The sequence below is a fragment of the Peromyscus leucopus genome, chromosome 10 (assembly GCF_004664715.2).
Source record: "Peromyscus leucopus breed LL Stock chromosome 10, UCI_PerLeu_2.1, whole genome shotgun sequence".
In the NCBI taxonomy this organism is placed as follows: domain Eukaryota; kingdom Metazoa; phylum Chordata; class Mammalia; order Rodentia; family Cricetidae; genus Peromyscus; species Peromyscus leucopus.
Genome location: NC_051071.1, coordinates 16,163,541 through 16,180,516, shown reverse-complemented (window position 1 = coordinate 16,180,516; position 16,976 = coordinate 16,163,541). Strand labels below are relative to the sequence as shown.

General features: G+C 43.0%; 1 protein-coding gene across 2 annotated transcripts in view; it reads right to left on the bottom strand.

The window, feature by feature from the left end:
* Meis1 (Meis homeobox 1) overlaps positions 1-16,976 on the bottom strand; it is a 141,363-nt gene that overhangs the window by 51,034 nt on the left and 73,353 nt on the right. For both annotated transcript variants that reach the window (XM_028884546.2, XM_028884544.2), the window contains exon 8: positions 10,003-10,148. In XM_028884546.2, the coding sequence (XP_028740379.1) occupies positions 10,003-10,148 (146 nt within the window). The remainder of the gene's footprint in view (positions 1-10,002; positions 10,149-16,976) is intronic.

The following is a 16,976-nucleotide window of genomic DNA, read 5'->3' as shown; positions in this document are numbered from 1 at the left end:
TCAAAAACAAAGTTCATCAATCACGTTCGCCGCGCAGTATTAGGTGTTTCTCTTTTAAGCACTAATGCTGCACATGTTTCTGAAACACATCAAGATAAATGCTCCTTCATCACAGGACAGATGTGGGTGGAAGGCAAGAGTGTACAGCCAGTGACATTACTAGAGGGAGTGAACCTGAGGTTACGCTCCTGGAAGCTGACATTTTTATATCAACAACTAAACACAGCCACTGGTAATTAAAGGTATTGCTTTGTGACTCAAGAGCCAGCGGGGTCAGGTACCGTTTTCCATCACAAACCAGTCCTTTATGCATGTAGATTTGCCAGCATTATCTGCACAGGGAGAAGGAGACATTAACAGCAGCTGTCTCTCTGCTTTTACACTGAACATTCTATTCATACAGACAGGTGGAGTAATTTAAAAGCCAATGCGGTGCAATTTCAATGTGACTAATGTCACTGCTGACTAAAATGCCACCATTACCACTGTTTATGGAAACATTACTAAAATTACATTTTATTCATAAGAATTTTAGGATTCTGGTTATTACTAGCTTTAAAATGATCAGCCCTCGGTGTCATACCCCAGAGCAGCAGCTTAATTCTCCAGGGTTTCAGCAGCCTTCTCTGCTGAGAAACGGCCATTGGAGGGTATGTTCAAGAGCAATCCGCACTGCATAAGCAGTTCCTTCTATCTCCATAAAGAAATTAAAGGCATAGCTCTTTGGCGTCCTGACCGGGTGTCAGGCGAGAAAGAAAAAAAGTCTTCAAGGAGCTGAATTCTCTGTTAGAGGGTTAGGTAGGATCTGCATGAGAGAAGATAGAGTCTTTTCCCCCGGAACCACCCTCAGCCATGGGCAGAAGGAAAGATGAGCAGTTAAACTGTGTTTAAAATCTGAAATTCTCAAAATCCATAAATTACGAAGATTGTCATAAAAGAGCCTTGTCTCTTCATCAGGGTAAGTATGTGTGGGAGACAATCCAGGAAAGAAAGAACCATCCATGACCCATAGTCACCAGGAACCATCACACTACACTTATAATGTCTTGTGCCAAATTCCCTAACTCATACTTTTATGTAAAAATATACCAATTAGTTATCTATGACACGAGGTTATATTTACACCTTTGAACTTCCACAATGCAACAGTGCAGTTTGATTTGGCTTGTGTTTAAGAGAGAACTCGGTGGAACAACATAGAAATTCGCATCAGGAGATCCTAACCCAAGCTCAGTGAGTGACCTGAGACAAGTCTCCTGCCACCTCGCAGTACTGTCGCTGAGTCCAGTGCCCATGGAAAACATCCCACTACAAATCCCCACAAAATATGCATTATAATTTATTCAGACCATTGATCAATTATTTCTTCAGCTGCTCAAAAGACAAAGTGATCCAATGCCAAACTAATCAATAAAGCAACACCATGAAGGGAAGGGGGGGAGGGACAATCCTCTCTCTCTCTCTCTCTCTCTCTCTCTCTCTCTCTCTCTCTCTCTCTCTCTCTCTCTCTCTCTCCCCCACCCCCCCTGCTCTGTTGCTGTTTTCAAGTGAAGTCATTTCTGTGGTGTTCCTCCCCTGTAACATTTGGAATGTCAGAATTATTCCTAAACTGTTGTAAACTGGCCTGGATGATTTTTGTGGGCTTTTTTTAGAATGAGTGTTTACATGAACAGATGACCTTCCTGGCCTCTGGGTTTCTCCAGAACTTCCTAAGACACCAAATTCTCAGGGTCATTTTTGTCTTAGGACAATGAAAGCTCTTGGGTGGTTCAGGGACTCCAGGAACAATAAAATAACAGCTGACCACTAAGATACAGAGACCCAAACAGCAGATTCCAATAAGGGTTAAGTTGGGATAAATTGCCTTACTCCTTTTTTTCTGGAGATAATGCCGAGACATTCACATCCAAGTAGTTAGCAAAAATCTCCATTAACATTATTCCAGTTAATATAAAAGCAGGTCATTTGAATCTCCTTTAACTGCCAACCAACTTAGGGTATTAATGTTTATACACTTCAAAGTTATGTAAAGGCCTGTCTTTAGATAACACATCTTGTACTGGAAGCCATGGCCACTGTGCAGTAGTTGCTGGGTGGGGATGTTGAGTTTCAGTTGTACCTCCAGAAAGCAAGGGCTGAAGGGGCTCTGAAATGTCAGAAGCCTTCATTGCATAACCCCTCCAGCCCCAGAGGTTCTCCACTGGCCTACAAGAGTCTGAGGATCCCAAATGAGTTCTTCAGAATTCCTTCCCTGGTTTGCTGGGCGTTGCTTTGAGGTTCCGGTAGGAGTTAGGGAATGGGGGAGGGTTGCTGCTGTTGTGTGGATTTGGGGTTTTGTGTTTTTGAAATGCTGAATCTAGGTCCTTATCTATGCCCAGCAGATTCCTTACCACTGAGATCCTTCCCTAGCAGGTGACTTTTTTGAGAGCTGATCTGGCTGTGCAGCTCATTCAAGCTAGCCTCAAATCCTCTATCTTCCTGCCTCAGCCTCCGGCTACTGGGATTGCAAGCATGAGCCACCATCTCTGGCTGTACTGTGAGCTTGACACTGAGACCAGGCCTGAGCCCCTGCGCTCAGAGATGCCCGTGTTAGAAGCAATCATTTTGGTGGAAAGCTAAACAATCATTCGTTACATTACTCAATTGGAGCATCAGTAAAATAAAGTTTGCAACCTCAAGTCATTCAGTATAACTCTAGTAAGCTTCGGTCATGATGAAGAGGGCTTGTGATCCCAAAAATAAGTCTTTATAATATGGTTTCCATAATTTGGTTGGCTGTTGGCACGGGCTATGTGACAGCTATTATTGGATGCCAACTTCAAACACCTGGGAATCTCAATTGAAGAGCAGCCTCCATCAGCTTGGCCTGTGGACACATCTGCAGATATCTCCTTGATTGCTAATGAGTGTAGGAAGGCCCAGCCTACTGAAGGTGGTACCATCCTTTAACAGGTAGGCCTGAGCTGTATTAGAAAGGTAACTAAGCATAAACCCAAGAACAAGCCAGAAAGCAGCACTCCTCTGTGGCCTCTGCTTCAGTTCCTGCCTCCACATTCCTGCCTTAAGTTCCTGCCTTGACTTCCATCTGTGAAGAACTTTTCCTCCCCAGGTTGCTTTTGGGTTGTGGTCTTTATTCTCAGCAATAGATGTGAACAGGTTGACAAACAGAAATGGAGAAATTAGGTAACTGAATGTGATTATTTAAAAGACTCAAAGAAGCAAAATGAGTCACTTTTCCTCATGACTGGTAGTAAGGCAAGGGTTTGAGATTTTGTCCTGCAGAGAAATGCACATACAACTATATTACAAAAATAAACATGTGTATACAGTCATAGTCACAGATTGAGGTATGAAGAGGATGTTACCAGTTATGTCAAATGCAGCATTCTAATTTGTGACATATAGTTTTACTTCTTTCCAAACAACCCAAAGTAATCTAAAGCAAAGCATAACAAAAATTACCTTTCGAAAACAAAACCAACAAATGTTGCCCTTAGTTGAACCTCTATTTTGGGGGGCAAAGTACCTTCCAGGAATCTTATCTTTCCTGTTCGCTTTGCTTGTTAGTTGGTCAGACCTCCTTGAGACAAGTTCTCCCCATGTAGCCCAGGATGGCCCATACTCTCTAGTAGTCCAGGTTCCCCTCAGACTTTTAATGCTTTTGTCCCTGTCTGTAGAATACTGAAGTCCTTGGATTATGGCTTCTGAGACCACTGCTGGCTTCTAGAACTCTCAAGCCCTGAGAAACTAATGAGTTGGGCTTATATAAAACAGAATTCCTAAAGACTAGATTGAGTTATTTTAGAAAAAAAAAAGATAGATTCACACATGGACATGTGGTATCCCAATTTAAATTTAATTTCTCTAAAAGCTAAATTGAGGAGGAGTGGTTAAATGCATATTCATTGACCAAGTTTAATATTTTATTTGAGAAAATATATTGTCATTAATTGGAATAAAAAAGCAGCCATGCTGCTGACATGGGCTTTGAAGTCTGAACGATGGCTAGAGTTCAATCATGTGCATAGCCACAAGCAGCCTAACAACGTGAGCTCACGTGGACACTTATTTAAAACTAAATCTTTATCTAATTAGCCCCAATTAACAGTACATCAGAGGGGTTAGGGGTGTGGCTCAGTGGTAAGAGCACTTTCCTGGCATGTGCTGGCCCTGGGTTTGAGTCCTAGAATCCAGAAAGAAAAAGTGTTTGCCAAGAAACCAAATATCATGTGTTTCTTTCTTAGCTTTGGGAATGGAAGGAAATTTTAGAAATATTGCTAGCTAGACCCTACAAAAACTTGCCCAGAGAAGGGACAAGCATCGGTGAAATCCATGAACCGCCTGACAACAAACGTCCGCGTCGCAGCTGGAAATGAGCACGGGACACCCTCCTACCGGAGCCCTGTGTACCTGTTGTGAAGTTGCTCTTGGGTTTTCACTTTTGATTGTTTTTCCTTTTCTGTCTCCTCATCAGCGGCCCATAATTACCCCGGGTCAAAGGGGCACAGCTCGGAGTGGGCAAGAGAGAACAGGCAACGGGAAGAGGTGGGGAGAGGCTGGGTCACTAATGGCCTCTGGGGCAAGGACTTGAAGACGGGACTGTGCTTCCCCTTTGATCTTCTAATTCACAATGATCATTAGTATTAACTCCAATTCTTCTGGGTGAAGAACTCCAGCTGTAGCCTTTTCAGTTTACCTGACCTAAGAAAATTCATCACCCATCCATTAGGATTTCAGTAACTACCTAAGCAAAAGAAAGCAGTTGCCCCAGAATCTGTTACCCCCCATTCTATCTTCATGACTGAACAGAGTTTATATGATGCATACCACAGAATAATTAGGGCATTCCCATTCCTCCAATAATTAAATAATCCATTCCATTTTCCTCCTGAGACAGATGATTCCCACTTGGATGAGAAGCAGTCAGGGTTCTTATGTAATCAGAGGTGGAATATGATGCCTTTAAAGCAGCAGCCATCTCTTGAGATTTGCCGGCTGAGCCTGAGTTAGTGCCCGCAGAACCTAGCTCTGGTCAGAGGAAGGGCAAGTCCATGGGAAAAGGAATGACCGCAAAGTTGCGCTTCTGTGTTGAAAAGACTTGATTTTAAATGTGGCCCATGGACATCTCAAAGGAAAAGCTCTCACTCCTCCCTACTAGTGTTGAAGTATAGCAGTTTAATATCTGCAGATAACACACCATGGTTCATATCTGTAATTCCAGCACTCGGGAGGCTGAGGCAGGAGGATTGCTGCAAGTTGTGAAAAGAAAATTAAAATTCTGGGTTACAAATATGTCTCAGTAGTAGGGGGCTGGCTTAGCCCACGGCAAGGCTTCACCCAAGGTTTCACCCAGGCATCACAGACAGACAGATACACACACACACACACACACACACACACACACACACACACACACACATCCTATCTAACTGCTATAACTACAAACCACTTCCTTTGGCCAGGCACATAAGAATGAAAGTGGTCTGAGGTTGGTTTAGACCATATTGCTGCAGTTCTTCGTATTACCCTGACTGACATCTCAAGCAAGCTTTCACAAATACAGATGACCTGCCTCTCTGCCTTCTAAAAACTGCCCTACTTCCTTCAGAGCTGGTACGACAGGCTAAGAATAGTCACTGCTAAGAAATAAAAAAGTGAGGAGAAAAGAAAATGTCACCAAAAGCTCCCTGTGTAGATACCGACCTGCCTGCTGACCCCTCTCTTACCTTGATCAACAGAATGAGCCATAGGGACATCAATTAGAACTTTCCCACTGCAACAACTAATTGCAGTGTTTAGAGATCGGCACTTCCAGAACTGTTAGCAAGACTCTGACACTGAGATCCTCCAATGGACCTTGTTATCAAGATCAGAACCAATGGACAACATCTGTCTCTTCTAGAGCAATCAATTCCCAGTCCAATTCCATTTGCTCCATGCGTAGAGTGGCGGCCCCGCAGGGCACTTTTCATCTAATAGTGTTTCTATGGAAACACCACTCTCAACCTGGAAGATTCTACAAGCCCTCACACTGGCTGTATCCACATGAGAGGAAAGTCTTATAAATCAGAAATTGAGGCATGAATTTGGTCACACACATATGAAAAAAATTTTCCAGGCTAGATGTTCACACACAGACACACACAAAAATAAATAAATAAATGAAGGAAGGAAACAAACACACGTAGAAAATACATGTCTTTTATTCAGAAACAGCGTTGGTAAGGCTTAACCTGAGGGATCCTCAGATCAGTGGAAGGACTGGGAGTCGGGAAGACTGGCTGCCAGTTAAAGCCAAGCATTGGCCTTTGAGAGCTTTCTCCACCTGGGTCTGTATCTCCAACATCCCCACTTCCTCCCAGCTTTCAGGATGCCTGGGACACACAGAGGCTCCAAGCAGGAAAACACAGTCACTTCACATTCTAAATAAGACCCTCATTAACCACTTTTCTATCTAGGTTACATTTTTAAAATGTGCTATGATCGGGCAGGGAAACAAAAGAAGAAAAAAAGACTCTTGGGTTTAACCTGAAACGTTGTATTTAGTGCTTTTCCTTAGTCCAGGAGTCCCCTGACATATCTCTATAACACAGTATTGTAAACAAAAATGTGGACTGCCAAGCACATCCAAGGGAAGTCCCCAACCCCAGCAGGCTGTTTACTGTGAGGGTATGTCCTGGAGGAGGGGAAATACCTTGAGGTGACCTAAGTCCCAAACCGAGTCTGACTCATGAAGTATCAAGTCGTTTGTAAGTGTGTGCAATGGTTTGTGTTCAGTCAAACACAAGCATCTCCATCGATAAATGCTTCTATGTCCTTCCCTCCCCGCTCTCCTTAACCATCTAAATCTTGTCACTCATCCTTTTCTCTCGCAGGGAACTGTTTCTTTTAAGAGATTTTCCCTACTTAGCGACACTGACAAACGTTCAGGAAGTCTAAGCTGGGGGATTGGCTGCACTGAAAAGTCTGCTCACTCCGTAGTCACCCCCGCTTTGACTTGTCTCCTTCCCTCTTGTGTTTACTCTACACAGGAATGCGCAGGTTAGACCGCTGGAGTCCGGGAGTCCGAGAACCAGCCATCAGCTCTCTGGACTAGGAACACGGACTGCTGATTAAACCTACCTGTGGCTAACTAAATACCAAGGCAGTTTCCGTCCCTTGCAGCTGGGTACAAAGCCTTTTCTATGCTTTGACACACAAATGCTTGAAAGCCTTTTCAGCTTTTAAACTGAATAAATTCAATAGAAGGATCAGTCCATTTATTTTAAAAGAATGGGAGGGGGGGAAAAAACCCCTAGCAACTTACTTTCTACAAGGTATTCCAGGTTTTTAGACTATGCCTTTTGGTATTTAAGAAAATTTCACTTACAATTTGCTAATAAATGGTCATTGCTATTTTAGTTAGCCAGAGTTTCGATCACTCTTTTATGTAGAGCAAGACTTCTGAATGGAGTTTTCAGATAAATTATATTAATCACGTAGAAATGACATCATCATTTACAATGTGTAACAGTCTTCCTAAGGAAATGTCTCTAAAGAGATACTCCTCTAGAAGTAAAGTTACCATAGGCTCAGTATTAACATGTAGCAATACTCTTTCAAATCGACAGTTTTTTCCATAGAATTTACTGGAATCAACTCCTGACTGTGACTCTGCTAAAGTTTCCCAGACATTCCCTCTGTAAGGATTATAAAAGAAGGGAAGGGCATTTCTTGAAAATGGAAATCCATTTGTTCTTTCCATCACAGGGACGGTGGGAGGATGCTCACTGGGGAAGGAAAGGGCAAAAAATCCCACATCCCTTAGCTTTGCCTTAAGATGATGTCATCATCAGAGTAGCCAACTGGCTTTTGAGAAATCGCTATGATCGGAATTTCTACAGGAGTAGACGGTACTGGAGTGGGTCAGGGTGTGGAAGTCCCCAATAGAGACTTCAATGCAACTTCCACAGACGTTCACAGAGAGCCCCAGAAGCCTGGAGAAGGGACTTCCCTTCCAGGACAGTGACCCAGGTCTCCAGAAACCACACAGCTCGTGAGTAATTTCCATTACAATTGTCCCAGTAACACACAGCTCAGATAAGCATTGTGCTTTAGGTAAAACTGTGCTATTAGGAAGGATTTGGTGTCTGATTTTTGTTTCTTTTAGACAATATCACTCTCTGCAAGGTTCTTCACAAGGGTACAACCTGGGAAAACTGGCAGGTGAGTTACATAGCTCGTCCCTGACTCTCCTGATTCTGTCTGAACCAATATTTGATGATATTTTATTCAGGGCCATCTCAGCATCAAGCCTCCCCAAAGCTCCTTCTCTAGCCGAGACGGGAGCTGGAGCTATTTCTTTTTCCTGTTAAGATATGAAATAGCAGTAGTTTGGTTGGAAGTTCAGGGCCATCCTGTTTGCACTCTTACTGCAGAGCAGGCCAGCTGGTTGGCTCTCAGAATGAACTCGAACCCTGCATGAGCACCCTGACGGACTATCACCCCTTCTCTAATGGGTGCTTTCCTCATAGGCCCTGGACACCACAGTCCTCCCTTCTAATTCAACAGTGGTTGACAATCATCAGTTGGTGAGTTACACAAGGCAGATCACAAAACATTTACCTAAATGCAATGAATTTCAGATAAGTAATGACCAGGATCAGACTTAAAGAAAACCCAATATGTTGTCAAAATCATGGTGTCGAAAACCAGCAGCCTCCACTCCTAACCATCTCATGGACTTTATTCAGAATGCTCAACACTGTCTGGGCCGTGTTTTGGACCATGGACAATTCAGATGAAAGAAGAGAAAACTGTTGTTTTCAGTTGTTGCTAGTGCTCTCAGCTTTGAGTTTATTCACCAGGGCTGAAGAATATGGATTAATTTCTCTCCAGAGCAGCAGAATTAACGTTGCCTTCGGATACTGCTGGGTACGTCCCTTTAGACCAGACCCAGTCATGAGGAACATGGCTGGAACAGTGGGCAAGGGCATAAGAGCTGCCGGGCCCTGGGCTTCCATGTTTAGGGGGAAAGGCCTTTAAGAAAAGTAACCTAAGTTTAAAAGAGTGAGTCTATTGAAGCCAAAGTCACAAATTTATAACCTCCATTCATCTATGTAGCTCTATTTTAACCTGTCCATATTCATCCATAATATTGAAAATGCCCTGGTCAACAATTTTACTGATTTTCAGAATATTATTTTATCCATAACTTCTCATTTTGGCTTCTTTCTTGAAAGTCATTAAAACCACATACACTTACAAAATATCCACCAAAATATTGTGATTATAAATATTTTGAGCATAAAATTCATTCAGAACAATACCAAACCAAACAAATCCCCTGTTGGCATAAAAGCCCCGAGTCTCCAGCTTCTCACATCTCCAGAATTCCTGCAGTGAAAATAGCAGTACTCACACAGACAATATAAACTGCTACTCTGCTTGAAGAGTCCCAGGGGACTGCACAGGAAGAGCTGCCTCTATATTGCTGTTTTCCTTTACAGTTCTAAATGCAGGGACAACTTTCACTGGGGGGCTCTGACTCACTGCACTGTCATAATGGAAGGGTCCATTCAAGCCGCTGGACAGCAAATTGCATGATCATCTTGCCATCAAAATAGAGTTGACAATTTTTCAGACCATTCACTACAAAGGTCCATTAAAGCACTCACTACAGATAATATCTATGGGGTGGGTTCTACTTTCTTCTTAGAAAGCTTAGTTACTAACTTGAGTAATTCGGAATCACTTTGAAAAGCAATGTCATTAATATACATACTTAAAATCACAAGTACTCAGGGATTACCAAGCCTTATAACTTATGAAAATTAACAAAATTACAATCATGAACTTCACATGAAGCTCCTGATTTAGGGTTTGGGTCTAGGAAGTAAGTGTCAGCCCTTGGTTAAACACTGGGAACACAGTGATGCTTGACGTCCAGGGGATCATTTTTCTCTACCAAAACTGGTTCATTGTCCATATTTAGTTTACATATGTCATTTAGAGTCCACTTACTGTTAGATGCTGGAACAGCCACGCCCTCATGATATTGGTGGCTACTTTGGGAAAGATGCCACGCTTTTTGTGACGCTTTTTGTCCTTATCAGGGTCATCATCGTCACCTGTGCTGGGGGAAGCTACACTGTTGTCCAAGCCATCACCTGCAAACATAGTGAATCAAATTTTGACTGATGCTACCTTAACACACTTTATTCAAATAGAATGCCTTTGGATACAAACAAAACCAAAAGAGCAGTTAAATGATTACTAGTTTCTTTGGTACTTTAATTTTATTCCAAGACAAAGAGAAAGAACAAGGTCTCAGCTCAAAAATAATCACGTCTAAAAAAGAAAAATGTCTTCCAAAGATCAGTACTAAATGCAAAAGGAATGGAGGGAAATAGCCATCTCTGGAGTGGCTTTGTTGCCATGGTAATTATTCCATTGTGGGTAACACCTATACTGGGGAGTTCCGTGTGGTGGCACTGTTACTGGGGATCTCTGCCTGGGTATTTGAACCCCATATACAGTCGCTGACGTCAATTGGTGAGACAATGCATTTAATACAGCAACTACTGCCACAGGTGATCTATCTTAAGATTGGTTGGAGAAGGGTGGAGAAAGGCAGGCAATCCATCACATAAGCAATTTGCCATAGAATGCTTCAAAGGAGAGATATAAAATTGTTCTTAGTGCAGCATCAAGTTTGGTACGGGGAAAACCCCTGACATACTTTTTAATTCAAAAATAATTACTATTGAAATAAAATAAAAGTAGTGCTGGAATTATATTGCACTAATAATCTGGGCAGTTTCTAAAATATCTTCTTAAAGTATTGCACACTGAGATGTCACCTGGTAACATATTTCTAATGGATCCCATTTTTCTGTTGGTTTTGTTATAAACACTTGAATTGTTTATTTTAGAAAATATTTCAGCTCTGTGACTCAATAAAATGACAATACAGCTTTCCTTTAATAATCCCATACTTGACAACATGAGAAAAAGAGTGTTACTCATATAATCACAGGAACAAAAGTAAGTCACAAGATCTAAATTAGAAATACCTATTTCTGATCCTTGCAGGAAAGTCGAAGGACAAACAACACTGGACTAAACCCACTACATTGATGAGTGGCTGTGCCTCTGACACATCATCTTCTCACCAGGGAACTACCTGAGGCCCTCTGGCCTGTCTGTGAATTTAGAAATAAGTTTCTAGAAATGGACAGACTGATCTAGGCCCAGAATGAAGAACTTCAGTGGCTAGGCTTAGAAATGCAGTAATGACTACACCCCAGGGCACACTCATCCCATTAAATAAGTCGCTGGGAACCTGTGGTCCAAAGAGCTTGACGCTTTGGTAATACAATTTGCCTGATAACCACCTGTTGGAACTCATCAGAGTTTCTTTCCTGACTTCACCACCTCCGTGGCATGTTTCTACGCTAGGTCCTCAGCGCAACCCGAAATCTCTGTTTTGATTTTGCTTATTCTAATCACCTATTGTAATTACATTGCAAGGAAGTCTTCAGTTTTCTTAACTGTTCTCTCAGGAAACCCACTCCTCACCCCTGTAACATGAAAAGCGACCCTCCCCCCTAGCATTTCTCAGTTGCCTTGATGTGTCCTGAGATAAACTCCATCCTGTGTGGAGCAGATGGAGTCCAACATTTTGACTTGCAGTAGAGCTACGCCACACCATGCGCTTTGGCAGAGCTTTTATAAAAATTCTCAATTTTAGTGCATTAAACATCTATAAAGTTGTGAGAGTTGTCCAGCCTCATAGAATGGGTTCTCCCTAGAAAAGATCACAAAGTCTCCCCAGCTCCAAAGCCATCAGCCAACTAAAGAAGAAGGTCCTGTGTTTCAAGGTCACATGGCTGGATACACTGATGTTGGGGGCCCCAGTGAACCAGATGACACCCACACACCTAAGTTGATGCTGCCTGCTCTTTATTTGCATAGCCAAGTGCTTTATGAGAAATCCCCTTGGGTTTGCCTAATAAATTCTTTGAAAGTCCAGTATTTAAAGAAGCTCTTCTACAGAGAAGCAATTCACCACATAAAATAACAATTCATTAAAGAAACATGAGAAAAGAAAACAACTCCACGCCATTTAAATTTGCAATAGCTAATCCACTTGTGATATGCAGAGGGTGGCCAAGGAAAAGAAACATATGACCCGATCAGTGATTAAAAATGAAAAGCTTCTAACCTAACAATACTGTTTTCCCCACCTCTCCATGATAGGTTTCCACCTTCACAAAAATAGCCTTTTTATCCACCTCAAACCCCTTCAGATTAATTTAGCAAGCAATGCCTAGTGCCCGCCTAAGAGAGAATTCATTGATAATTTATGGAAATATCTACCATAATCCAGTGGAGATGACTTTTTTCCAGCTTTGTGCATTAATAGATAATCAAGGCCTTCAAGCAGCCTTAGTTTCCCATTACCTCGGGCAAAAGAATTCCTGAAAGCGTGCCTTGAGGGCACCTGAATTATATACTCCATTAGGAGAGGGAGGCTTTCTGCATTCCACGGGTAACACTCCCCAGAACCTTTCCTGTTTATTTCTGCTGTATGAAAGCAGAAGCATTAGGAACAGAATTTTTTAAGTGAAGACTTATGTAGATACAATGGAGAAGCCTTTCAGGCGGGAGCCAGATCACCCCTTCAGTCCCTGGCAGTGACCTCTCCTGAATAAAAGGTTTCTGTTACATCATTAGCTCAAGCCAAAAACAGCCCCGGCTTAATGCACAGTTTGTTCTTCCTACTGTTTTTAGGCAAATACAGCTACTTTACTCCCATCTGGGAGGGAAATTACACTGCTGGGCTGTAATCTAAGACAAGATTTTCATTGGAAGCAAATGCTTTCAATCCAGTGTAAATACTGGTGCATGTTCAGAAAGCCTAAAACAATAAACCTTGCTCCTTCCCAACACGGTTAGGGAAATGGAGAAGATGGGGGCCGAGAAGAGCATAATAAAACAGAGTATTCTAAAAGCAAACACTTTCATAGATTTTAATAAATTGTTTAACCTCTTCCACTTTCTAGAATTGAAAATTGATCTCCCAGCGTCTCGACCTCAGAGGAGAAGTCTAAATGGTCAATTGTACCTTTAGCATTTCAATTCACTCCGCAATTTGATACAGTCACCTCGATGCGGTCTCGGGAGGATTTATTTCCTTTTTTTTTAATTTTTAAGATCACTACCCGAACTTGGAGCACCGGGGCCCTGACCACACGGCAGCAGGGCAGCGGCTCTGCAGCCCATTTGTAAAATGTCAGCCGCGACTCCGTTCCCGGTGCTGACTTCTCCTGCCGCCAAATGAAGGCAAACTGAAAAGGTGGAAATAATCATAAAAATGATGCTACTCCATAAACAAGCTTACGGCCTCATTAGGGCAGCAGTGGGCTCCAGTGGGTGATTTATGCCCGTTTTGCTGATGCTATGAGGAAATGCCACAGGGCGACTTTAGCCGACTGCTAATGGTTTCTGACAGCTTCTTAGCAACTAGTGCAAGCAACGCTGTGGCGTTTGCTAGTGACAGAAACCGAAAATGTCATATTATCTGCCCATGTGTCATGAAGTCCGTGTGGCAATTAACTAGCAGGCCAGTGACTGAGGGGCCAGAGGCTCCTGAAAATGGCCTTTGGCTATGCAGAGGCAGCAACGGCTGCCTGCGTGTGCACACTGCTGCCCGTATGCAATATTCTAATGTAGAAACCCACTCCTGCAACTTCCCAGGTTCTGATAAGAGTGGGCCAGGCCACTCACATTCCTTTCTCTCCCTCACCTACGTGACTCTCTGGGCATAGGCTCTGATGCTAACAGAAGACTCCAGAGGATTCCGCCTTGCTCTGATTAATTGGCGGTACCTGGCTCTGTGCTTTTGGACGCCGCATTCGAAGGTGCTAGCTTTTCTGCTCTCTCACAGATTAATCTAAAAGGATTGAAGATCACTGAAGCAGACTCATTGCCTGTCAGACTGCAAGAAGCAAAAGAACTCTGCACAGCAAAAAAGATACTAGTCTACCAACACCAGGCTTCTAACAAGCAGGGAGAGACTCTTGGCCACACTTTGCAGTTTCCAAGCTATCAAAACCACGCACTATATGTCAAACTGTCAAACCTTTCAGCGTGGGCCATTTGCCCTTTCAAATAATATTTAAGGATTGTTTTTACAAAATTTTATAGGCCATGGTCTAGCGAAAGAGGCCAACCAACAACGAAAGGAATTTGTACTACAATTCTCCTGTGGACAGTCTCTGGGGAGACCTGGGCCTATCCCTGTGGAGCAAGGCAGGTGACCTGTGGCAATTCCCAGGCTGCCAGAGAGCTCAGATTTCAAACCCACTGAACTCAAACATCCCAAGTCTCCTATTTAAGCATGCCTAGGCATTTAGACTCTGCTATCTCCTGCCTTTCAAGGCAGGATAAAGCAGCATTTATTGTACTCAGACTATTCAATAGGTCACAGTGGCCAGGTCAGCAGGGAATTCCTCTACAGACAGGTCCAAGCTCTGCTCCCCCTTTCTTTTCTTTTTTAACTATTTTCCCCTTTTCCTCCTAGGACTACCATTCCCCAAAACCTACTAGAAGGGAAGCAAAAACAAAACTCCAAAAAGAGCCTAAGATTTAGACCCCAACTGATGGGAACTCCACATGTCAGTGGACTGTCAGGTAAAAATCAAGTGTGACAGAGGCAAAAGTCCTAAAGACAGAAGTGAACTTTCAACTGTGGGGCACATGCAAGTGAGAGGTTGGGACCCCCTTGTTTTGCTGGAAGTTGCCAGACAATCATAGATTCGAGAACATTTTCATTTACAATTTTGTGTGGAGACCCCATAGTTTGGGGTCATAGCCTATTCCTTTACCTTTCTTCTCTTGTGGTGTTTAGGAATAACACTGCCTTGTCCTCAGAGAGGTACCTAGGTTCAATAACCAATGTCATTGGTAATTGTAGCTTTCAACTTTGGGGAAATTCTGTTTTGTCCAGAAAAATGGTCTCACTTCAAAACCAACTGAAGATGACTCAATCTTCCTGCAGAGGGGATCATTGTGATATGTTGTGACTGTGGACAGACAGAGCAGGACATTAAGGGCTTCCCTTTTCTCTTGGATCTTCCACAGTAAATCTACAGAGGGAAAAAGAAGGTGCCCCTCATCAGGATGACTCCAGCCTCCCTAGACACGGGTGCAAATGCCTCATCAATATGGAAAGGGTAGGTTTCTTTTCAGTGGTCGAGTGTGCCTGGTGCCCAGGAGTGTCAGAAAATGAAAAACCTCACCCCCAAATCCACTTCTCTGGATCCTGGGATACCCAGTTTCCCAAAAGTCAGGTAGAATAACGCCTCTGTGTTATGTTAAGAGGAAAAATGGCAACATTTATGAACACTTCTTCCTCAGAAATGAGCTAGAATGCTTCAGAGATCTTCAGGAGTTGTACTTATTTGTCTTCATTTCAAATGCACAAGAGCTGCCAGAATCATTTTTCTGAATTACACATCTGATCATTACCCCTGGCACTCACAGACTGTCCATGGTACCCTTTGCCCTTAGGATGGAGGCCATAGCTTTTAGCCTGGCATGGAGGGACTTTCACAGCCTCTTTCCCAAGTGTGCTTTCAGCAAAGACTTTGCCCAGACTCGGTATGCTCAGGCACCGACAACCTGGTCCTGAGCCTGTGGGAAGCTCTCTCTCAGTCTCTCTCTCTCTCTCTCTCTCTCTCTCTCTCTCTCTCTCTCTCTCTCTCTCTCTCTCCCCACCTCGCCCCCGCACTCTGCGGCTCTCAGCTCTTCATGATTCTTGGGCTTGTTCTTTCACTGAAGCAGGCTTCTCTTCCTTCCTCCAGCACTGTGACAACCTTCTTGGTGACCTTTAAGGCCACGTTCTACCGCTATCTCCTACACGAAGCATTTCCTGGACTCTGGCTGTTTTTATTTTTCGTTACATATCCACCACTCCCCGCCAACCACCCAATACATCATACTTCCCTAAGACCACTAACTTTTAGACATGGTTTCCTGACCTCATTGCAGCAGGGGCCAAGTCATCCTTGGGTTTGTTTCTGAACCCGGCGTCATCACAGTGTAAAGGGAGCAGTGTGCTTTGATGAGTGTTGAAAATGTTTTTTTCCACTGTGCAGAGAAAGCATGACTTTGATTTCCACCTGTTACATTTCTTTTCAAGACATACATGAGTAAAAGTCTTGGAAAATCCTCACTCGTGAAATTTGATAATGGAGAAGGCATAAGAGATATGCATTCTCCAGGATTACAAAGTGTTCTCAGACTCTAAAGCTCCTCTTGGGCAAAGACCAGCCGCACAGTCACAGTGTCAGAATGCTTGCGAATACTTGCCACAGCCCTTCAGAAACAGGCCAGTGCTTCCTGTAATTGTCACTTAAAATGTCTTACCTAACTAAAGGACTTTGTGGTTGGTACAGTTTTCCTGAGTTCAACATTAAAAGATAAAGCAAGGGCTATTTGCTTCCTCTTCATTTTCCTATTGAAATATGAATAGTCTCTATTTATTTTCTAGTTTTTCTGTAGCAAAGATATTCAATTGGTTTTAGCAGACAATTTGGTCCTGGTCTTAAACTTCCATTTTAAGCAACTGTTAGAAATCTAAAATTCTTGGAACTTTAGATTTTTCCTAGCTTTTCCAAGAAATGGCACCGCTATTCCCCCAGCATTCCACACACCTGCCTCAGCACTATTTCAGCAGTAGGTTGTCTGAGGCCTCAGTGCCTGTGGTAGAGACAGGCGGGCAAAGGTTCAATCTTGGGTGACAGCGGAAGAAGTTTCGGCAGATGTATAAAAGCATATCCCACGGCTGAAGTCTTAGTACTTCTGCTGTTGTAGGGTTTTGTTTTGAAATAAAGTTTATGTAGCCCTGGCTGTTCTGGAACTTGCTATTTAGATCACGCTGGCCTCAAACTTACAGAGATCTTCCTGCCTCTGCCTTCTGAGAACTGAGA